General features: G+C 44.0%; 3 protein-coding genes across 3 annotated transcripts; all 3 read right to left on the bottom strand.

Moving 5' to 3' along the window:
• Positions 1-104: 104 nt before the first annotated feature.
• ap4e1 (adaptor related protein complex 4 subunit epsilon 1) lies at positions 105-8,077 on the bottom strand. Its single transcript, XM_067234350.1, has 21 exons — positions 7,822-8,077; positions 7,575-7,646; positions 7,157-7,280; positions 6,985-7,058; positions 6,777-6,898; positions 6,521-6,680; positions 6,180-6,346; positions 5,989-6,062; positions 5,771-5,893; positions 5,576-5,685; positions 5,353-5,492; positions 5,102-5,214; positions 4,861-4,979; positions 4,273-4,575; positions 3,853-3,964; positions 3,633-3,771; positions 3,062-3,305; positions 2,445-2,972; positions 2,172-2,362; positions 1,623-1,783; positions 105-1,485 (listed from the first exon to the last, which is right to left on the bottom strand). The coding sequence occupies exons 1-21, from the start codon at positions 7,960-7,962 to the stop codon at positions 1,325-1,327; spliced, it is 3,378 nt and encodes a 1,125-aa protein (XP_067090451.1). The 5' UTR covers positions 7,963-8,077; the 3' UTR covers positions 105-1,324.
• Positions 8,078-8,407: 330 nt separating this feature from the next.
• Positions 8,408-12,367, bottom strand: gnb5a (guanine nucleotide binding protein (G protein), beta 5a). The gene is made up of 11 exons (XM_067234366.1): positions 12,166-12,367; positions 11,500-11,636; positions 11,267-11,308; positions 11,094-11,170; positions 10,840-10,972; positions 10,345-10,488; positions 10,113-10,204; positions 9,957-10,005; positions 9,749-9,845; positions 9,253-9,419; positions 8,408-9,122 (listed from the first exon to the last, which is right to left on the bottom strand). The coding sequence occupies exons 1-11, from the start codon at positions 12,299-12,301 to the stop codon at positions 9,111-9,113; spliced, it is 1,086 nt and encodes a 361-aa protein (XP_067090467.1). The 5' UTR covers positions 12,302-12,367; the 3' UTR covers positions 8,408-9,110.
• A 184-nt stretch (positions 12,368-12,551) lies between these two features.
• On the bottom strand, positions 12,552-24,152 carry myo5c (myosin VC). Its single transcript, XM_067234349.1, has 39 exons — positions 23,988-24,152; positions 23,635-23,745; positions 23,221-23,392; positions 22,970-23,114; positions 22,733-22,889; positions 22,409-22,552; positions 22,203-22,284; positions 21,933-22,040; positions 21,721-21,827; positions 21,159-21,424; positions 20,980-21,061; positions 20,739-20,879; positions 20,508-20,630; positions 20,270-20,353; positions 20,031-20,162; positions 19,784-19,881; positions 19,389-19,475; positions 19,191-19,302; positions 18,698-18,909; positions 18,383-18,548; positions 18,131-18,277; positions 17,849-18,013; positions 17,607-17,764; positions 17,256-17,530; positions 17,102-17,165; positions 16,794-16,874; positions 16,526-16,706; positions 16,353-16,446; positions 16,194-16,257; positions 15,662-15,830; positions 15,411-15,495; positions 15,219-15,317; positions 14,945-15,099; positions 14,770-14,859; positions 14,516-14,666; positions 14,099-14,384; positions 13,822-13,996; positions 13,504-13,584; positions 12,552-13,052 (listed from the first exon to the last, which is right to left on the bottom strand). The coding sequence occupies exons 1-39, from the start codon at positions 24,012-24,014 to the stop codon at positions 12,900-12,902; spliced, it is 5,229 nt and encodes a 1,742-aa protein (XP_067090450.1). The 5' UTR covers positions 24,015-24,152; the 3' UTR covers positions 12,552-12,899.
• Between the last annotated feature and the right edge of the window lie 30 nt (positions 24,153-24,182).

Below are 24,182 nucleotides of genomic sequence, written 5' to 3'. Positions count from 1 at the left end.
TCAACATTTCTGTAAACATACTTACACTTTCTACATAAAAAATACATCTACTGCAAAGTAAAAGCATAGTCAGATAACTCAAAAATCAATAAGTGTTGCATTAAACGTGATTTATTAGAAGTAAGCAGAACTAATGACAGGCACTCTGAAGAACCCTGCTCTATCCAGTACCACAGGCACAAATGCCACACTGGCATTAGAACATAAGGCATTTGGTCATCTAGCGTTATCATTTCAGTCCTGTTGCCTTTCAACACTCAAGCAATACAAACGCAAAACATATTCCCTCACAACACAAATTCAAAAGTGAGAATGATGGTCTTTCTCTGGATTACATACTGTAGTCTTTATCTAGTTGGAGGACCTAAAAGTCAGTCTTGATTGATCATGTATGCTGTACAACTAAATCAAAATACAAAACATTTATCTGTATGAATCTATCCAATAAATATGTATTGCATTGTTATAAAAAAATATATTTTAAGACTTTCAGAATACACTTTTGTTCCTTGACTTAAAAATGAACCGAATGCATAGATTATCAAAGGTTACATAACAGGGTCTCTGCAGAACATAACATACAGGACAACAACTGCAAATACGTATTTTCAACAAGAGCCAGGACGCACTTTCTAAACAAACCCACCCCGAGCCTTTTAGAATACGCTCAAATCCATTAGTATACAGACCACGTCAGATGGTTTTATAAACATCTGGTCAGGTCCATCTGACCTTGGAGTGATAACCAACCAGTGAGTAGTGTGTGACGCTTTGGGGACAGGAGGATCCAGATTAAATATAATACTTTAAGACATAACAGTTTATGATTCAACACAAGCTGGAAGGAGGCATCTAAAAAGAAATATTCTGGAGTTCTCCATACATGTTTCACTGAGAGGTGGAAGACTAATACCCTCTTAAAAAGCAGCTGAAAGGCACATCAAACCAAAAACAAGTCAAATGTTTGCATTACAACTGTCCTACTACCGTTTTAGTTCTATCATATACTGTTCATAGTCCCAGTAATTATTTCCAATGACAGTTACAAATTAAATTTGATTAGTGTCAATATAGGACTGACGCTTCCGGTACATGCTTCCCATGCATTAGTTAACCAGCACAAACATCACCTCTGTAAATGTCTACTTCCATGTTTATGTTGCTACTGCATTGGAAACAATATAAAATAGTAAACATTGTTTGCTTTATACTGGATTGGCTTCTGTTGTTTCTGCTTTGACGTGGCCAGTCTGTATACATCATCTTCCCCTTCATGTGTTAATGGTAGAGGGTGGGTTATGTGTGTGTGTGTGTGTGTGTGTGTTCAGCGCTCCTGCAGGGCCTTCTGATAGTGATACAGCAGACAGTCTGGCAGCTCGAGGACAGGAGAGCGCAGCCACACAGCCAGCAAGTTGTCATGGACACGGCAGTGCATCAGACAAGGCTGACCCTGAAGCAGACGGCAAGCCACAATCCCCTCCAACCCTGAGACACACGAGGAAAAGGTCAACATCATCATCGGTCCACTTCGAGCGACGGCTTCTACATAGAGACGCCTTTAGGCTCTCTGGCGCTGTGAACTGACATGAAGCGTGTGAACAGAATGAGAACAGCCTGCTCACCTATGATGTCCACCACTTGAAGCTGGAGTTTCTCCTTTAGGGCGTTGAGCGTGGCTGTGAGAGGGTCCTGGTCGTCTTGGACGAGTTTCAAGTTCTGTTTCGTGTCGTGAGTGTAGGACAACCACATTCTCCCATACTCCTCTGTGGACACAGCCAGGGGCCTGCGGGACGACGACGGCACACAATTTGTAAATGGAGTCAGGTGGCTGAGCGGTTAGGGAATCGGGCTAGTAATCTGAAGGTTGTCAGTTCGATTCCCCGCCATGCAAAAATGACGTTGTGTCCTTGGGCAAGGCACTTCACCCTACTTGCCTCGGGGGGAATGTCCCTGTACTTAGTGTAAGTCGCTCTGGATAAGAGCGTCTGCTAAATGACTAAATGTAAACAGACAAACTGTACCAAACAAGGTAGACAGATATATAGCGTATAGAGAGATAGTGTATCTGTTCCTACTGGGACAGCTAATATATTGACAGATACACCACCGCCTAGACACAAGGTGTACCGGCAGATAGTGTACAGCTAGATAGTTTATAGACAGTAGTGTACCTGATAAAGTCAGTCAGGCAGAGTCGGTGTGAGAACTGTACTGCCTGTAGTTCTCCAAGGGGCATCTCGTAGGACACCACACCAGCCAGCTCTACCTGAGGAGAGGGTGTCTTCATCACCAGGGAGTACTTGTACACTGCAACACCGTGACCCGCCAGCTCTCCTGGGGCGCCATCTGACAGGCAGGAGACCTGGGGGGGAAAGTACAACAACATCATGTAGAAACAGGCTCAATTTCTATTAAAGCAGTCTACTGTCCGACTGTAGCTCTACCTCCAGTTCTCTACACGTGAGCTGCAGGAGCAGGTGTTGGACGGCCGAGTCCGAGGAGTTGGAGATGAAGAGGACGAGCAGTAAGGTGTCCTCTGTGGAGACGGTACAGGCTGAGAGCGCCAGGCTTTGGTTCGAGCACAGGGGGGTGATGTCGGAGTGGGCCATCCCGGAGAGCTCGGCCGGCAGGTGAGAGCTCAGGCAGGGGTTCCTGGGTCTCTCTGGGTCTGTGTGCGTGGCTGGCTCCACAGTCTCCAGGCCGCTGATGAGGGGCAGGACGTGGGCTGCAGTCTCACCTGGGGGGGGCGTCTCCTCTGGATCGCAGGTGCCGTTCGTGGCGGTCAGGTCTTGTGTGCGTTCAGTCTTGTATGGGGAAACTACCCCATCCGAGGGGATGTTGGTTGAGTCCAGGAGGTTGTTTCCCAGCAGGTTGTGTGAGGAGAAAGAGGAGCTCTCAACGGACCCTGACGAGGATCCTTGTCCTCTGGGCTTCCTCCTGAACCGTTGAGGCGCTGCTTCCGTCTTCCCCATCTGTTTGGGCCAAAACCGATGATGAAAAACCCACAATTCAACCGTCTTTACTTGGAGTAAACATCCAATCATATTTGAGATGACTGTACCAGACACACAGCGTTTTGTGCCCCCAGGCCAACGAAGAGAGCCGAGGCGAGCTGCTGCCTCTGGAGGTCGGGCTCAGGGGTGGGGGTCTGTGTCTGGGAGCTGTCAGCGCTCCCATGCTGGCTGGAGGAGAGGAGAGGGCTGGGACCTTCCACCTGGGCCGCTTCCTCCACCACCTCCTTCTGGGCCAGATAGCCCTGCTTGCCCCACACTCTCTTTACACCGTCCAGCTTCAGGGTGGTGGGGCTGGGAAAAAGAAGAAAAACAAAACACTGGAATGCCAGTCTTGGTTCCATACTGAATCTCTAAAATCAGGGGTCTTCAACCCTGGTCCTTTGGGAGCACTGTTGAGTATGTTTTAAATGTTTTCAAGATCGAACACACCTGATGATTCAAATGAATGGGCTGTTACCAAGCTCTGCAGAAGCCTGATAATGATGATTTGAATGTTGGATATCGAATATACAGGGCAGTGGGAACTGAAGACCAGGGTTCGAGACCACTGCTCTAAATCATCCAGTAATACACAATTCACTACCAGACAAAAAATGTCTGAACAGATATTGAACGTACGCTGCTCTCTGTGAGGGATCGGTGCTGTTGCCTGAGACACCTGAGCTCACGGACAGGAGAGTGGGAGACTGTCTGTCGGTGATGCAACAGGAGGACAGACTGACGGGCAGGGACAGGCCGTAGGGCTCCAGGCTCAGGGCTGAGAGGGAGAAGAACATCAGGACGGACGATCGTGGTGACAGGTAGAGAGGAGAGGAAGTGTGTGTGGGGGGGGTCTTACCTTTCTCCTGGCACAGCTCCTCTTGTCTCTGGTGGGGAGGTTTGTACGGAGCAGCTCCAGCAGCGAGGGCCTCAGAGACAAAGCCGTCCAGAAATGACAGGGAGGAGTCCACCTGAGCAGGATGCATCACGTTAGCAGGAGGTCCTATAGAGCAGAGGTTCCCAACCCTGGTCCTCAGGGAACACCTGTCCTGCATGGTTTTAGATGTTTCCCTGCTCCAAAACAGCTGATTCAAATGAATGGGTCGTTATCCGGATCTGCAGAAGCCTGCTTATGACCATTCATTTAAATCAGGTGTGTTGGAGCAGGAAAACATCTAAAACATGCAGGACAGGTGTTCCCTGAGGGACCAGGGTTGGGGACCACTGCTGTAGAGCAGGTGTGCTGTCCCCTCACAGACTGTGCTGTTGTGTCTCTCACCTCCAGGGGCTCCAGGGTGCAGCGACGTGTCATTACCCTGCTCCTCAGCTCCGCGTCCTGGCTGAGGTGCTGGAGCTCCTGGGCCTTCTGCCTCAGCACGGTGTCCAGAGAGCCGGTGTACCTGTCGCACACCTGCTGGACCAGGGCGGCGCAGGCAGGGCCCTCACACAGCTTCATCATGGCTGTCAGGACCCAGCTCTTGGTCTCGTTGCTGGTGTGGTTTAGATCCAGAAGCCTGGCCAGGAGGCGGGTGACCGTCGTGGCCTCCAGGCTCTCTCTCAGGTGGGAGTATTCACCAAGGACCTGAGAGAGAGACATAGGAGATGTCATATATTTTTCATAAGAAAAAAACAAAACAATATGTTTTACCTCCATGCATTGCATCAGAAAACGTTTATATAATTTCCACTTAATGAAATACCTAAAGACTAAAATCTTGTTTTTTAACTTTTTCTGAGAGACAATCCAGTTCTTGGTATTCTCATTGTGCCTAACCAGGTTCAACACATTCCCAGCAAGTTCAGGAAAGCTCTGTGTGACAAGGATCCTGTAGTTATGACAATCTTCTTTAAAGTGTAAAGTGTTTACCCAGCTGATGACCTGCAGGAATCGCTGGGGCAGTTTGGCTGGATCCTCCTGTAGCAGGCGCACATACGAGTCCACCGCAAACAGCCTCAGGTGCCTGTCCTCCTCCTCGCTGTCGAAGCCTGCGCCGGACACAAAATCAATCAGGGCACATTAACGAGCTTTTCAAACAGCTGTGGCCTCAAAAGCCATTACATGCCTCTGTTGAGGGAGTGCAAGGTCTGGAGTATGTGCATTATCTTACCCTCAGAGAGGAGTCTGAGGAAGCTGTTTGGAATATCAGCCTGCATTGTGTCTCCTCCCAGGGAGAACACTGCATTCATGGTCTGAATGAACCACCCATTATCTGGAGCATATGTATACAGAGGTTGATAGGAACAAACTCTCCACAGTCAATGAACAGAAACACCAACAGCACATACAAATACAGCCAGAATCATTACAATGATCAATATCTAAACAGGAATTAAAACTGTCACGATAACAAAAGGATATTTTTCCGCCACTTCTGCCACTTTCCCCACCAGGTCGATAGTGCTGTAGTCATCTTTACTAAACCTGAGAAACTCCAGCATCTTCTCCACAATGACTGTCACATTCTGTCCGTTGGTTATCCTGAAGAGTAACTCCAGGGTCTGAAGGGGGACAGAGACATTAACACATTAGCACATGAACAAACTGGCGGGATCACGACGCGTTGTAAAGGGCCATGTCTCACCTCGCGCTTGATCATGAGGTCCGAGTGATCCAGACACTCAATGATGGTCACCTGATGCTGCAATGCCAGGTTCGCATCCTGCTGCACCACAAATGTCAGGGCCTTCAGTCCTGAAATCCCAAACATGTAACAGTAAGTTGCTTTGTCTAAGGAAAACAGAAGATTGATTGGAAATGTCATTCTAAAGGGTCTTACCCAGATATTTGAGGTTTATCTTAGGAGATAGAACAAAATTTCCAATGCATTTCACAGCTTTCTCCAAGAGCTCAGATTTGGGATGAATTGTGTAAATAGCTCTCACACACTCGTATAATATTGCTGTTGAAAATTTTTAATATGAATTTGAGGACCAGTGTGCAGCCATTTAATTTGTGTCATAGTTCAATGCATTTTGTAAAAAATATGTGACGTACCATAAGTGATATTGTGGTTCATCTCTGCTCTGCGTAAGCACTCGTCAAGTACATCATACATAATCTCGCTTGTGCTGTCAGAAAAATGAACATTCAACTGAAAAACACTTTACAGAGACTTAGACACTTTACTCTAGAACATGTAACATGTTAACATAGAAAGGGGGTGAATGAGTGGTCGCTTCAGGTACCTCTGGTCATCTTTGCCCAGGAGAGACAGTATTTTGAGCAGCTGGATCTGCAGCCAGGGAGCTGGTACACTGTGGTAGTTAAAATCCATGGGGAGCTTCCCCCCCACCACCTGTTTCAGTATGGTCACAAAGCTTTCCGTCAGGTCTTTGTAATTGTCGGGGCTCTCCTGCGAGTTCAAAACACAGCATGTTACCTTGACGAGTCAATGGCGCCATAAGATGTGCTTGTGCAGCAAACAAAAACTGAATTGAGAAATCATCTTTTGCAGCATTATACTAACTCACCAAAACACTTGACATACACTTGCACACTTAAGCAATGTTATTTGGCAGGGTGGTACCTTTATCATCAGTAGGTAAATGTGTAAAGAAGCTGTCATAACTCCAGGATCCTTGTCACACAGAGCTTTCCTGAACTTGCTGTGAATGTGTTGAACCTGGTTAGGCGCAATCAAGTAGAACTTGTACAGTGCAAGAACTGCCTTCCTCCGAATTATTTCCCTGTAAACATTGACAAATGTTGACAATCAATCACAAGAACAGGGCTAATTTAACTCAAGTAAACAATCGTATAAAGATCAACGTTGCAATGCTTACTTTGGGTGTGTGAGCTTGTCCTCCACTAGAGGCAGAATTGCAGGTATCATATCTTTGGGGAACATCTGACTGACAACAGTTAAAGCCATGCACACCTCAATAAGGTTTGTGCTTTGAAGATCCTGAAAAAGACAAATAACCTTTCAGATTTAACCATACACACTCTCCTTGATGAAATATAAGGCAGAGATCTCAGTTGAAGTGTTACCTTTAAAACTGTGTTGACAAGGAGAAGCAGCAACTCGTGGCTTTCATTAAGAAACAAGGACACGCCGAGGTAACCTAAAACACCAAGATATCATTCATAAGAATCTCTCACAGATTCATTTTGTACAGATAAAAGGTCTCTGTATCATGCAACACTTTTAAAAGGAACATACCCACTCTCTTCTCAAGAACACCGCCTTGCTGAGCCAACTTGATGGCATGAATGTAGGTGAAGGATGCTTCGTAGCCAAGCATTTCACAGTAAATGGCTCTCACCATAATCTCCTTCATCTGCCTCTGATTGAGGATAAAACATCATTACAATCAGAAAATATTTGGCTACTGATAACGGGAGTCAGGTGGCTGAGCGGTGAGGGAATCGGGCTAGTAATCCGAAGGTTGCCAGTTCTATTCCCGGTCATGCCAACTGACGTTGTGTCCTTGGGCAAGGCACTTCACCCTACTTGCTTCGGGGGGAATGTCCCTGTACTTACTGTAAGTCGCTCTGGATAAGAGCGTCTGCTAAATGACTAAATGTAAATGTAAACGTACAAAGAGAAAGCCCTGTTTAAGCCTTTAAATGAAACTTACCATAGTGGTGTTGGGGGAGGAAACTTGCTCTTTGATTGCGACCAGTTCACGTCTGATAAGCTTCTCCTCTTCCTTTAGAAAACAAAATACAGTCTTTAGTCATTAGCTTAGATAGCTAGCCTGCTAACGTTGCGGGTTGCATAAATTAAACTGGCAAGCTAGACAGCCGCAGCTTAGCAATACCCAGTGTTGTAAAACAGGTACATATACATCTAATATGTATGTGTATAACTGGTATGTAACTCACATGTTTAGATGTCAGCTCAGTGATGCCTCTGATGAGATTTCCTAATTTTGAGGTGGATGAAAGTTTCCCAGACCCTGATTGAGAGTCTAGTGACAGGAGACTCGGGAGAGCTGTCAGTGTCTTCTCAACAACATCACTCATTGCGGTACTCAAATATGGCCTGAAAACCTAGGAATTTCTCGTAAAAGGAGACTTAATGAACCATTTGCCGACAGTACCCAACGTGTTTCAAACAACGCAGGCAATTATCACTAAGGAGAAGAGTAGCGTTAATGTTCACATAAATAGGCACGTAGTCGGCCATTGTTTTGATTCGGCGTTTTCTATTGCGTCACTTCCTGTTCTATCTGGAAAACTTTATGTATACGAACAGGAATCGTGTTTACAATGTTCTCGATCAAGCCTACAATAACAGCACTCAAACATCAGACACGTTAGTATATCGATAAATACACAATCTCTCAATTATTTATCTATTTCAGTCATGACAAAACACTATATTCATATTCAAAAGTGCGTTTATTATGTTTTTGTGATTTGGGTAAATGTTTCCTTATTTTAGCAACTTGTAAGCTATATACATTTAACTACAGTAAAATAATTGCAACAAAAAATAAAATTATGATTAATACACCAATGGCACAAACAGAAGTAGTCTTCATTCTAATAGGTGGATTGTTTTTATTTGAGTGCTGATAAACATCAGGAATTCGTCTACTGTGTATAGGCCAGGATCTCTCAAGTAACAGAAAACGTAAATTCCACAGTAGAAGTGGAATACGGGAAGAAAACATTAAAAAGTACAACACTAAATTATTAGGAAGATAAAGTGACATAAAGTGAGACAGACTTGTCTTCTGGGTGGTTTCTTCTCTATCACTGGTATGTCAGCAAAGCTTTACTAAATAATTATATATTAAGACCAGAACATTCAACAAACAGTCTCTACGCATTTTTTCACATTTCTACATCGTCATGTACACTTTTGTTTATCCAACAGATTGAAACAATCTGAGCAAAGCGTCCATGTACAGTATTCATCTAATGAGACAAAAAGGTTTCCTTCAACATTTTCAATGCTTCTAAATATCTTCCACCTTGCAAATTAATCACAATAAAAATGATAGTCCCCAATGCTATAAAGTTGTGTATCTGATATGCATTTGTATATGATATATTAAACTTGTATCACGTGGAATACACCTAAACACATATCTATGATTGTACTGAGGCAGAGTTTCCATCTCTTTCAGCTGACGTTTTCTCTTTCACTGTCTTCGTCTCCATCTTTAGGCCCAGATCTGCAATGTAATGACAAAGGTTAATTGCCATTGCTCCAAAACCAGTACATTTGTATAATGTAGTATTAAAATGCAGAAGGTTTGAGTGACTGGTCTGAAGAGCACCATCAGGTGAAATGATGTGCCTCACCCTCAGGGTGTGGTCCCAGGAGCCAGAACAGAAGGCTGTTCCATCTGGAGACACACGCAGAGTGCTCACACGATTCTCGTGTCCAAACAGAATAGACACTCTGGTCCCCTTCAAAACATCCCATACGTTGATGGTGTAATCGTTGTAGCCACAGAAAAGTAACCGACCTGGAAAAAACACAATGAATGCATTGTTGAAAAACATTAACATATTTGACCCTTGATTTATCTCCAATGAAGCCTTTCACACATGAGGAGTGATAGTGTTTTATGTGCAAACGAATGAAAGGCTTCTGTGCAGAAAGATTTTCAAGTCATGGGGTCAGATGGCTGAGCAGTTAGGGAGTCGGGCTATTAATCAGAAGGTTGTTGGTTCGAACGCCAAATGACGTTGTGTCCTTGGGCAAGGCACCTGCCTCAGGGAGAATGTCCCTGTACTTACTGTAAGTTGCTCTGGATAAGAGCATCTGCTAAATGACTAAATGTAAATGTCTTACCACTGAGAGAGAAATCCACACTTGAGGCACCAAATATGATGCTCTCTTTGGAGTAAATAGCCACTTCTCGATCTGCCCTCAGGTCATACAGTCGACACTGAAACAGACGCGCTGGTTCAGTCTGCATCTCTCTAATGAGCCTGGTATCCTTGCAGCAACATAATGACTGACTCATCTACAGACCAGTTGAGAACGGTACACGACTTACCGTAGAATCATCTGAACCCGACGCAAACGCATCTCCACTGGGATAGTACCTGAAGCCAAACAAAGATGATATATCGTTATATATCTCGGTTTATATATAACATATATATCTCACATTTGTTTTTTGCTCATCAGTGAACCTGTTGGACAACCTTACCTGACACTATTGATGTCTGACTCGTGGGTTTCAAAGGACTGGATGCACTGCCCTGAGCGCATGTCCCAAACATTGGCCTTCTTATCACAACCCTGCATTACAAGGAGGTCAGAGTTCAACTCAAGTGCAGAAGTATCACTAACAACTCGACTTACATTCCCAAAACACAAAAACCACTGACATGAAATAGATCACTGGGGGAGAAAAATAACTTTTAGGGAAAACCTCTTACCCCTGACACAAAGGTGTTTCCTGTCTCAGAAGGGGCCAAGTCCAAGCACAGCACATCTGCAGCATGTCCATGGAAACTCTGCAACAGCTGCCCGCTCTCAACATCCCATAATGCACATGTTCCATCTCCACTCGATGTAAGGATCTACAACACATAGTGTTTAAGGGTCATATACACTGTAAGGCTGAAGCAAAGTCATGGTAGTCATATCCTGAAACTGACTATTAATGGTTTGACTCGGATGAGACGAAAGCATGTGACCAACCACACTAAAACACGCTGTTAAAAGTTGTGAATTATTAAAATGCGTATAAGTCATTCCTCAGAGATACTGTACAGTACATTCCCGAGAGAAGCGCTTTCCCATTACTGGTCGAAAGCCCAAAAACGATTCAAATAAAATCTGAGTTTACAGTTTTAGAAAACACATCACAATGGTTTTTATTGCTTATCACAACTGCAGTGTGATCAGCAATTGAAAAGAGCTTTTCTCACCTGCATATCCGAATTGGTGAAGCTACAGGCAGAAAGGTAGTTTGTGTGCATGGCCACAGACTTCTTTTTAGCTGCGAGATTCTCATTCTTGTCCAGAGACAGAGGGTACACTGAGCATTTGTTGTCCAGCCCCCTGAGACAGAGCAAACCATAAAGGTCCTTTTAACATTCAGGACGTTTGGCAACATGGTCGTTAACTGACTTTTCCATGATGTGCTCTGTATTGTTTGAGGCTTCGCAAATGGAAGACTCACCCACAGGCCACAGCACAACCCGACGGAGCATAGGCGCAGGCCATCACCCAGGTACATGGCATTGTAACAGCATGCTCCTAGAAGATGGATGGAAAACACAAATGAAACATTCACTATTTGTTCTTCGTCAGGGTCTCATATTACATTTTCAAACGGACATAGATCTTAAATACCTTGTTAGTTGTGAAGGCATCCCACACAATTACTTTTCCATCCTGAAAAGGCAGACATGTTTCTTTAAAAAACGGTTATACATGCACCTGTTATTTTGTACACGATAGTACACTGGCCAAATGAGTGTTTCAGCACCAAGGACAGGGGCGATATGTGCATCCCGTGACACAGTTGGAAGTGGTTTCAAGGAGGGGCGCGCTCAGAATTTTTAAACAGAATTTCCGATTTTTACCTGTGAAGAGCTGACGATCCTCCGCTTGTCCTTACACCAATCCATGCAAAGAACCTTGTTGCCATGCCCCTTCAAAGTGCGCCTGGTCTTCATCACAAACTGGCCCAATCCATCTAACTTATCAGCCACTTGATGTACTAATGCAGGGGCGACATAAATAGATGATCATCAAATGCGCCGCTTGCAATATAATTCCGCCATTTCTCGTAGCAGAGAATTACAGAGGATTTGGGGATGTTGAGTTAGTCATTTTAATCTTAACAAGGTCAAATGTAACGTCCACATAACTCGATATACAAACCACATCATTCACTAAACCGAAATAGCGAAGGCTAGCGTCGAATCACATCCATAGGACCACAGGATATTCAGGAAAGCATGTTACCAATATTTTAAATATCTTAATGCACTACTGATAGAGTACCTACAGACAGAAGTAATGAAAACACAGGGAGGTAAACATCTCTATAGTGTCAGTGCTAAAGTACAACATAAAGAACTCGTGGCGACCTCATGAATGCTGAATAACTGTAGGCCAAATTACAAATTAGCACGTCTTTTTCGAATTTTACCGTGAAACTGTAGGACCGTTTAATTTATTAGTAATTTATGTATTTGCTATTTTGGATTAGATGGTGAATCAGGCCCTGATTTTTGTGTACTTACGTTCGACATCATGCAGCTTTGCTCTTTCATCTTCGAGCTTAATCTTCAACGTCTCCGATTCCGTTTTTAGGTTTGAAAGAGACTCGTTTGGTTGTACATCTTGTGACGCCATTTCAGGAGTAATAGGAAATCTCATATGTTTCTGTTGTCAAAGCAGCGATGGGCAGTAAAAGGGGTTTTCTGTCGGGCTCACAGCTGATGCAGCTGTCATGACGTCAGAGAAGATGCTTTTTCAGTTTCCACGGGAGGTGTCTTGCTCATGCGCCGCTCGATAGAACTGTCCAGAGCAAAAAGCTACGCATTTCAAATGCTATCAATAAAATATGTACTGAAAAGTAGTTTGACATAAATAGAAATATAATAATACAGACAAAAAAAATGTAATAAGTCATAACAGACTAAAACGATTTATTTAAAATACACTCAGATTTGTAAGAAAATACTCAAAAGTGCACGTCAAAACATTTTAAAAAGTTTGCCGATGAAGCTTTGACCTGTACTAAAGGTGACGTGGTTGTTTAAATATGAACTTTGTTGAATCAATCATTACATTAGCAAACCTTAATTCACTTACAAATGGTAGTAAATCAAAGTTCTGCCCCGCACTTAGAGCACAAACATCATCTTATTCAGCTTGGCAGTCACTTGGCACAGTCTACATCAAACCACATTCACGGTAATAACTGTAAGCAATGGGGTCCTGATTTCCTGGCTGATCAGAAGAGCTGGCCGTGTTAGATCCTGGAGAGGAAGTTCAGTCGGAGGCTGCTAGGTAACTGAAGTGCTTCCAGAGCTTGGGAGGACGAGCAGAAGGGGAAGGTGACCTGGAAGCGATACTGTGTGTCTAGCATGAGATGAGTGGAGCCTTCACGGTCCTGTTGCAACGCCTGGGTCCAAGAGAACACATCAGAGACATTCAATTCAGGAGTGAGAGCTACAGCACATCATCTATGTTGCTGAAAAAGTACAAATGATGAGTTTCAAATAGTACAATTACATTTAGTCATTTAGCAGACGCTCTTATCCAGAGCGACTTACAGTAAGTACAGGGACATTCTCCCCGAGGCAAGTAGGGTGAAGTGCCTTGCCCAAGGACACAACGTCATTTGGCATGGCCGGGAATCGAACTGGCAACCTTCAGATTACTAGCCCGACTCCCTAACCGCTCAGCCACCTGACTCCACCTGACTCCCCAAATAGTACACTGTGTCTACAGACTGAACGTTATTTGTTTAGTCGCTTTGGCAACAAGCGTCTGACAAAGGAATTTATGTAAATGTACGCTTAAGAGGTCTACTGCCAACTATTCTACTTAAAACTAAATGAACAATGTCTCACCTGAACTTTGCGAACAAATGACGGTGCCACCCTTTTCTCAAAATCATCGATGGGAGTGTAGGAGTTCAGAATCTTCACAATCTAGCACAGAGTAACAAACCAATAGAGTAAACTATAAGTGACCATATCATATATATATATAAGTGTATGTGATGTTTTGTTATATTTTATATAACCTTTTGGAAAGACCGGTTTCACTTTAATATTATTATGACTATTTAAAAAAACAAACATAAAATGGATTATGTGTCCATGCATTCAATGTGTCCATGGAGTGTTATGTAACAAAACACTTAAGTGCTCAGCTGTGAGCAGTACCTGAACAGGGTTGAGTTCAGTGCACTGTTCAATGATCTCCTTTGCGTCTTCCTCAGTGGACTTGTTAACCTGCAGCAGCCAGGCAGCTTGAGACAATGGCTTCAGAGTGTCGATGGCACTGGAGCCCTGCATGTCCTTCTCCTTCAGCCACTCCTCCAGATAGCTGATATTACACCTAAGGCACACAGGAAGGGGGCGATACATAACACACACAAAAACACACACACACACAGAGACACACACAGACACCAATGTGCGCGAACACACACACACACACCTAATTTGCATGCCCTTCCTACAGGAGCACATGTCTTTGCGGAGCAGGATGTTGTTGAGGGTGGTGGCGCCGACCAAGTAGAACTGCTGCTTGACGGCCTGTCTGATGAGCTCCGTCTCCATGCCGTGCTGGCTCATGGTGATGTGGAAGAAGCTGAGTTGCTGGAGGATGGAGGAGATAGTGTACGCCTCCGTGTCCTCGTAGACGCTGTTGGAACGCTTCCGGAAGCCAGTGGGCTTCATACTGAAGATCCCCTGTAGGCTTTCATGCTCCAGCATGCCGGGCACTGGGCACAGAAGCAGCAACTCTCTCATGTCAGGTCAACACAACGTGAAATCAGACGGTAACACATTTTCATCGACAAATCTGAAAGAAGAAAGGCACGATGTGTTTGAAGTGCAAGTATCAGTTACATACCGATCATAGGGGTTAGGGCTTTCTCTATGACCGTGATGAATTTTTGGTAGATACGGATGGCCAAGTCACTGAGAATCTGTCTGTGTTCCGACAGATCAAAATTCTGCAAGCAGTTCTTATTTTGCTTCTCGGTATTCTGTTTCATGAATTCCTTTAAGCAGAAGTGACAAGGAAAGTTCCAGATTACGTATGCTTGTTGATGCTTCTGAGAGCAGCGGGTTTGCTGGAAGTTTAGTGAGAGATTAAATCCCTACCTCCTCCCCACTGTACTGCTTTAGACAGTTGAGCATGTGGTATGTGTTGGAGAGCCAAAAAGACAGCACCTCAAAGTCTGTATGGTGATCCTGAAAAGAAAATGCATTCGGTCTTCATCTGTCATTTTGCCACGCAAGACAGCACTTTGTTAGCAGTGATCAGCACGTAACTTACCGTGATGACCTTTTTGACCCCGTTTATGACAGCATTCATGAGAGACTTGAGCTTGGCTCCGTCGTTGAGGTAGTCGGCGTGACGCACGCACATGAAAAGGATGTTGGCCGCCAGGCCAGGAATCATATTCACCACAACCCCCCTGGGTTTCAGGTCTGCAAGCAGAGACATGTCCAGACATGGAACAACACTGACGATCCAGAGAATGCACGTCAATGGTAACTTGTACAAATAACAATTAAAACATAAAGCACAGACTGGCATCACATATTACCAAGAATTAGGTTCTGGATTATTCTTGATTCATCCTCTCTGTTGTATTCCAACATTCCATGGTATTCTTTAGGAATACTGGGTATCGGCGTGTGTTTTTCTTAATTAGATCAAATATGAATACACATTAATATATTTTTAAAATAAACTTTTAATTTGAAAATATACTGAGAGTATAGATAGTTTGGGTTACCTTTATCAGAGGTCTTAATGCTTTTTATTTGATTGAGTAGTTTCTTAATCTGTCTGTCCTTCATATCAAGTTGTTCTTCAAAGTCCTGGGATGATATTGAAGTGCATTAAAGATGTGTCTGTGAACTGTATACTTTAACACACACACACACACTACGCACATACACACACGTGCACCACACACACTGTACGCACACACACACACGTGCACACTGTACACCACACACACTGTACGCACATACAAACACTTGCCATGTTTTCTGCGGTTAATCGTGATGCCTCTTGACTTAGTCTGACTTTGGCATCGCTCTCTGCCTGATGCTGTCTCTTCAGTTGCTCGTTCGCCTCCTCAAGCTCCTCCACATTCCTCTCCAGCTCCTTCTTCTCCTGCTCTAACTCCGCAGCCTTTAGCTCCACCAGCCTTCACAAGAAACACGTTAGGTAACGTAATGGAAACGTAACGGAATGTCCCTGTACTTACTGTAAGTCGCTCTGGATAAGAGCGTCTGCTAAAATGACTAAATGTAAATGTAAGGTAACATCTGTCCCAGAACGACTCGGATCGAATTAAAGACGTTAACGTCACACCTGACCTGGAGGTCAGATGGCTGAGCGGTTAGGGAATCGGCTATTAATAAGAAGGTTGCCAGTTCGATTCCCGGCCTAATTAAATGATGTTGTGTCCTTGGGCAAGGCACTTCACCCTACTTGCCTCGGGGGGAATGTCCCTGTACTTACTGTAAGTCGCTCTGGATAAGAGCATCTGCTAAATGACTAAATGTACCTGCGATGGGAGACGTCCTCTTCAATCTTCTTCTGATGCTGACTTGAAATCTCCTCCATTCTTTCTAAAGGACACAAGCAGAAGGATAGACAATTTGTGTAGGATGCAATGAAGTTGTGCTGGATACACGGGGGAACTGATGAATAAGACATCAGGTACCTGTCAGCTCCTTGGTCTGCTCCTCCAGATGGACTTCCAGTTCCTGCTTCTGTCTCTGTAGCTCTGACACCTGCTGCTTCAGCTCAGGCAGTACCTGTGTATCAGAAGAGTTAGAAAACAAATTACACGTCCCACTAGTCTAACCCTCTGAACACAGCTAAGTTTCTCCCTACCATGTTTTCAGTGTTCAGCCTAGCCACTTCTTGGCGAATGCTGTCGGTGATGTTGCTCTTCTCATTGAAAAGTTTCTGGAGCTGGTTGTTCTCGTTCTGTACATGCTCCACCTTGAACTGCAGACTCTCAAGCTGACTGTCGTAGCCCTCCCTCTGCTGTTTGTGGTGGGTATCCAGAACCCTGCAAGATCAGGAACCATTAGGAACCATCCACATGGAAGTGACAACTGGATCAGACCAGTTTGTCGGAAGGAAAATATCTTCAGACCTGGTCGCTTTCTGCAGTCCATCAAAGACAGTGCGAAGATCCTCGACTTCATATGGCTGATCTGGGCCATCTTGTGTCATCCTTTTAAAATAGAAAGTTTTTCAGTTGAAACACGTTATCCCAGTCTGCAGTAATTTTCTGGCCATAATGTCATTTGACCTTCTCAAGAAGTCTTAGATAAGTGTTTCCAGCTGACCTAAATCCAACACCTTTAACAAATCTTACATATAACTTTACTGTATGTAATCTAAGGTATCGCTGGGTACAAACAGAAGTATTAGGATCATCAAACTGAAATATGATCTCACCTTAAAAGCACTTCTTCTTCCACAATGCCTCCAAGCAGCTGTCTTGTAATCCCACTCACCTTTGCTACAGGAAACAGGAAACGGGAAACAGGTACACATCACATATTTGGCAGATCAGTGTTAATGTCAGTTGAAAGTTATTCAAAACATCTACCTCGTGTTTGTTCTGATCGCTCTTTCATCTTCTTATCCAGTTCGTTCCTTTGGGACTGCAGGTTATGAAGCTCTTTCCGTAACTCTGGTATAACCTTGACATGCTTGGTGAGCTGGACGACCTGTTCCTGCAGGTCTGTGTTGGCCCGACCACCCTCCTCTAACTGTCTCTGAAGACGGTTCCTCTCCTCTTTCAGTTTTCTTATCTCCTCCTTCAGAACCTCCACCTCTTTCTCGTGGTCCTCTCTCTGGATCTCTATGTTGTTCTCTGCGATCCTGACAAGGGAAACAATTAGCAAACAGCGTGTGGATTGAACTCCTTGAGTACTTCCTCAAGTTCCAAAATCCTTACTTTCTCAGTCTTTCTTCTTTTTCCATATCTTCCTGAAGAGTTGTCTTTATTTGATCCAAGCTGTCTTTCAGTTCTTGGCCAGATTCAACATGCTTCTTCTCTAGGGTCTCCTTTTCCTGGATCAGCTTGTCCATTTCTCTCTGAAGCTGGGCTATAGCCTGAAAGAGACAGAATAAAAACAAGGATGTAATGTTCTGATAATCGTGACACAGCCATAACGTGCAATATGAGACTAGGCATACCTGACTGGCATCTTCCTTGTTCTTCTTCTCTCGTTCCTCGAGGACTGTCCTTTCATTGGCTGATTTGCTCAGCTGAGTCTGTAGACTCTGCAGCTTGTCTGTACTGTGGGCATGTGCAGTAGACAGGCCTGTCAGCCTCTCCAGTAGCCCATTATTCTCTTTGGTCTAAAAACAAAAACACACATTCTTATGACAGGGGAATCACCTGACCCTGACGACACAGGAATTTAATAACAAAGGCTTGATACGTTTCAAAACGAACATATTGGGGGATAATCTCACCTGCTCCTCAACCTTTTTTCTCAGCTGCTGAACCCTGAAGGAGAGCTGGACATTCATCACCAGCCTACGCATGGTCTGGAACCGCCGTCGAGCGAGCCACGCTCTCGCATATTTCTGTAGTATCATGGCTTTTTGCTCAGCCACCATCTGAGGTAAAAGTCCACACAATAGCATGCATTGATAAACAATTCTGCTCCCGCTATCATATCTAAATGTAATTTATTAAGTTTGTTTCGAATCAAATAAAAACACCTTTCTGAAGCGTTTGCGGGCAGTCCAGCCTCGTGTAAAGGCTTGTATGGTAACAGTTGCCAGCTGGACCACATGGTATATCTGCCGCATCCGGTATCCTCTCCATCGCCTCTGAATGACCATTGCTGCCCAGCCCTGCTTCAATGCAGCAGCACTCACTGTTTTTCTGTCGTGAAGATATAAATATAATAAATCACAATTATACCAAACAATTTACAAAATTCTGTGAAGAGATGCTCAATGCCAGTTAAAGAAATTATTAGAGAAAGAGAAAGTATTAATTTAGCATGTGATGATGTGCAGATCCTCTCCCACCGGATTGTTTTCTGGCCACGGATGTACTGTTGGATGGTGATGGCCGCGAGTCTCATGCGTTGATACTTTCTCCTCTGGCTCCAGGCTCTGAGGTGTTTTTGGATCGTAACGCACGCCCCTCGCAACCGGTCCAGACGCAGCTTCTCCAGGTAAGCCACCTGGCCTGCTCGGAAGAAGATTTTGGTCCGACCAAACTTGTACTGGTTGGAGTCCTGGAGGTCGTATTTGGGATCACATTACACACAAATCCAAAGGAATACAAGGAGGGAAATTAGATAATAAAATGAATACATTTGTTATATTCCTTCTGTGAAACTAGCGCTTTTACTCTCTTGATATTTTATCACTGCATGGTCTGGTCTATTATATTTGAATTACCCCAGAGTTGTACTGTGTATGCTAAAGAACTGTACAATACAGCGTTGACGGAAAGAAGGAGAAAAATGAGGAACAGTGAGATATTGTGCAGTGTGCTATGTTTTCTTTTACTGACCTGAATTAACCTCTGCAGCACTGTCTTGCAAGTCTGTTTCTTGTCGTTGAGGCCTACCTCTTGCTGGGTCATCAGTATACTGTACCGGCTGTAGAACTCAATATAGGTCCACCTGTGAAACCATAGCAGGTTAGGGGACACAATCTTACACGTGTAGAGTAAGGTGAGGTGAGGAACGGAGCTCAAATCAAGGCTCACCTGGAGGGATAACTTTGTGCACTGATGTGAATGGTCTCAAGGACTCCACACGCCCTGAGCTGTTGCACCACCCTTTTGGAGTCATATCTGACAAGGCACATGAGATGTTTCCTTTATAACTCATTACATTACATTTACATTTAGTCATTTAGCAGACGCTCTTATCCAGAGCGACTTACAGTAAGTACAGGGACATTCCCCTGAGGCAAGTAGGGTGAAGTGCCTTGCCCAAGGACACAACGTCAGTTGGCATGACCGGGAATCGAACTGGAAACCTTCGGATTACTAGCCCGATTCCCTCACCGCTCAGCCACCTGACTCCCTACCCAACTCATGCATCGTATACTAGATAAAGGCATCCTGGTAGAGCACCAATGTAGTGGTTGTCCACTCACTCAAACGGAAGCTTCTCCTCGTTGGGCTTGATGCAGCGCACATAGTGAGGGGTGGTGGCGTTGAGGGTCTCCATCAGCAGGTAGAGGGAATCACGGAACTGCATGGAACAACAGGGATAACATGAAGATAAGGTGAGGACAGGTAAAACAAACATGGTGGAGCCCGCTCCACACAGCACAACAAACCTAATATGGTTAGGGAAGGTGACACTTCCTAATCTCTTCGACGCAGAGCAAACACTGGTACCTTATCTCCCACTGTGGTTCTGAACTGCTTGTTGGCTGGCTTTACACCAGGTCGGGCTGGCCTCACTTTGATGCCTTTCATTCCCGAGACGCTTTTCTCATCCTCGTGGAAAAAGTTGGCCAGTAGCGGAAACTGAATTCAAATGAACCGTAGAGGAAACACATTGAAAGAGTTCAAAACGTTTTAGATGTGTCATTTATAAATGAAATATGTGACACATACGTCAAGCTTGGCATTACCGTGCTGGTTCTCAGCGTGTTAATGAGGTCCTCATACAACGTGTCTCTGTTCTTCTCCAGAAAACCTTTACACTGATACTCCACCTGTAAGCAGCATACCTTTCAAACCTTGCTATATCACATCATGAACATGCAGTAATGACAATGTTAAATATCTGACATCTGTCATTCTCCGGGGAACACCAAGAGAGATGACCCTCGGGTTATATATGGCTCTCCAAAGGGCCAGAGACTGCACCTTGTCTGCAAAGTGTTGAATCACAAAAGCCTCATTTGATAACCTTGGCTTTTCAAAATAAGGGTTTTCCTTTAGGTAGTTGTACAGCTTTTGTAGCCAGTTCTGATCTGTTCCCTGGGGAAACTGAAGAGAATACAAACATAATGAGTAGTGAAAGATCAGGAACAAGAAAACCTGCAATACAATTCCACCCTTCAGAAAGTCATCTAGGTGAAACTGAAAGCTCTTTACCAGGCATTCTTCATCAAGAAGATCCAGGATTCCCATTTTGGCTTCGATGAGGTCAATGACAGGCTGGTTGTCATAGAAATCTATTAATGTCCATGGGATATCCTCTTTCATGTACTCCTCTTGCTCCAGTTTAAAGACATGCTAAAAGGAAAAGAAAAAAAAATCATTTAGTTTAGCCATTCAACCATATAATGTAGGCCAAGCAGTACAGTACTTACGCCAAACAGGAAATGTTGCATACCAAGTTAAACTGCTGCTGAAGTTTCTCATTAGCATAGTTGATACAAAACTGCTCAAAGCTGTTTATCTCAAAGGTTTCAAAGCTGAGGGTACAAAAAAGAATTAGCATGAAAATGACATACATTGTAACTGAAGTACCACACACAGTAAACAAAACAGACAGCCATGTTTATACGTTACCCATAGATATCCAGCACTCCTATGAAGGTGTGCTGCTTGCCTGGGACCTGCAGGGCAGCGTTGATCTTGCTGATGACGCAATCAAACAAGTGGGCATAGATCTGCTTGGCCAGTGCATCCCGGGCATTGACCGCCCTCTCTTTTGGGACTGGTTTTACCACCGTCTCTGTCACCATGACAATCCTTCGATGGCACAGCCAACGACACACTCCCTCTGCTTTTACACTCAGTAGCTCACAGAACGCAGCCAGATGTGGATCACTGGACTGTGGGCCGGGGAGAGATTTACATTTAGTCATTCAGCAGACGCTCTTATCCAGAGCGACTTACAGTAAGTACAGGGACATTCCCCCCGAGGCAAGCAGGGTGAAGTGCCTTGCCCAAGGACACAACGTCATTGCATGTCCGGGAATCGAACCGGCAACCTTCTGATTACTAGCCCGATTCCCTAACCGCTCAGGTGGCGTCCTCCAGGGTTGGCGACAACGGCACTTTTTCGAAAAAGTGCCGTTGTCGCTATGTACGTGTTCGGAAAGGCATCAAAGGTTTGGTTCAAACTCACGCTAATTGAGGATCGGTCACCACCAACATGTCTGATTTCAACATTTCCTAAGTGAAGGATTCCCGCTAGGACCTTGAAAATGTCAGACTGAAAGTCTTCCTTTAGCCCTAAAAGATGACATTGAACAACAAGAAGATAGATAAGTTAGTACTGTATGCTGGTGAACATATGACCATTGATGGTCTGTTAATGTGAAGAGATGTGACTCTTACCCAGAAGGGAAAAGGTTGTGAGTGTTTCTGCCATGTCCTTTCTGTCATCCACACCGTCAATCTCAATCTCCCCACCCATACTGGTGTACCTGAACTTGTCTGCACTCACTAAACACACACAACACAGTCCAGAAAACACCACTGTTTTATTACTATATGTAAGGTGCCGAAATTGAGATTTCATTTTTGATCTACAGTTTTGTGCTGTGATAATGAAAGCCAGTTGTTGATGCAGTCTGAATTGCTGCAGTCCCATAGTGATGTACTCACACAGTCTCAAACTCTTGAACTCTGGCTGATCAGCACAAGCACACATCTGGTAGAATATGTGATAGTTCCTCTCTCTCTCTGACTGTGGAGCCAAAGTTGCATTGCTCAGAACGGAGAAACAGTAGCACAACTCAAGTATTGAAAGTGAAACCCAGATGATCTACGTCATAAACAATAAATAAAGCACAAGTAAAATGATTAAAGACCTGAAAAACCACTCTGGATTTCTCTAGAAGATATGTCCTCATATTGGCTCCAATAATCTGGTACCTCCTGTCGAAGCTGATCTCAGTGTACTTCCCAAACCGACTGCTGTTGTCATTCCTTGTTGTCTTTGCATTTCCTATGGCCTGACAGTGGGTCCAAGATATGAGTACACACTTGCAAGTCTGATTTCAAACATACTGTACCATACTGTAACATACTGTAACATACTGTACCATACTGTAACATTCTGTAATATACTGTACCATACTGTAACATACTGTACCATACTATAATATACTGTACCATACTGTAACATACTGTACCTCTGTTATTGGGTTTGATGCCAGAACTTTGTCTTCCACGTGTGTTTTGCTGCCAGATTTGCTGACCACAGCAAAGTACCTCATAGCATATCTAGCAGACACTGTCTTCCCTGCTCCAGACTCTCCGCTGACAATGATCGACTGATTCTTGTTGTTTCTTGAAAATGAATTGCTTCTGGTTACATATTTTATTGTTCTGTAGCCAGACATAAAGTTGCAGCTCATTACAAATGTTACCTTGCCATCTGTTTGTACGCTTCCTCAGCCACTGCGAATATGTGAGGATCCATGTCCCCCATGTTCTGGCCAGAGTAGGCATGAATGACTGCATCTCCATAAAGGTGTAGCTGTTTATAAGGATTGACAGCCACTAGGATAATGCCTGAAAAACAAAGGACATTTCAAACTCTAACTCTTCAACAACAACATTTTCCATCCTTTCATGTTTATTTATTAATTTCAAAGGTCGTTTTTATTTCTTGCATTACCACAGTAGGTGTAGATGATTTTGGAATCCACAAAGCGCACTTTGAGGTTGTGGAGGACAGCAGGCTCATGCAGGTAGCTGAGTGCTGTGAGGTCGTTCTCCCCCACCAAGATGTCAGGATTGCGAAGGTGAGGTAGCTGAGGGGTTGCAGAGTCCAAGGGGTAGAGCAGCACCTGTCAAGTACAAAAGTATGCAAACAAGTCAGCTGTTTTCTCCAAATACTGCATTTCACCTAGGGCTGTATTGTAGGCTGATGGATGCCCTGGTTTGGTAATTCCATAGATATTTTTTCTTTTTCAAAGTAGTGGTAGCCATATTTTTATTACAAAGTAATAAGGCTTGAATTGGTGATACTGCTGGCGTATGGTGTTGGACATTGAACGTGAGGCATAAAAACAAGTAATACACTACTTACTGTGCCATCTTCAAGTAGGAGATGTAGTGTATCATCGCCATATTTGAAGTCTTTGCGAATTTCTGCAGATTTCCAGACATCCTGGGCATCGGGAATCCACACTCTATTGTACTGAAAGATCAAATGATAAAAGGTTAATTAAGCTGTGTGCTTGACTGCTGAAAACCATTCCACTACACATTTAATCCTGTCAAACATTTAAGCTTTTGTTTCATACTGGGCCAGGCGAAAACCAAGATTTGACATGTTCTGTTGTCTGTTTGATAAACCCCCTGTGAGTTGAACAGTTATACTGTAAACTTTTTAAGACAAAAGGTAACACAGATTAACTAAATTATTCCCGTCGTTCTTACCTCGGTATATAGTTCCAACAGAGCCATGTTTGATCATATTTATTCCTTTAACCACGTAAACGTTTATTTCAAAGTGCGATAGGTTACTCGTTTCGTTGTCATGCCGTCCCTGTTTACTTTCGCCCTGCTTGTGGGAACGCCGTCCAACTTTTACGCCTCGCTCACCTGTGCGCTGGACTTTGACTTCCTCTACCG

The sequence above is a fragment of the Osmerus mordax genome, chromosome 4 (genome assembly GCF_038355195.1).
Source record: "Osmerus mordax isolate fOsmMor3 chromosome 4, fOsmMor3.pri, whole genome shotgun sequence".
In the NCBI taxonomy this organism is placed as follows: Eukaryota; Metazoa; Chordata; class Actinopteri; order Osmeriformes; family Osmeridae; genus Osmerus; species Osmerus mordax.
This window is presented reverse-complemented; position numbering and strand designations above follow the sequence as displayed.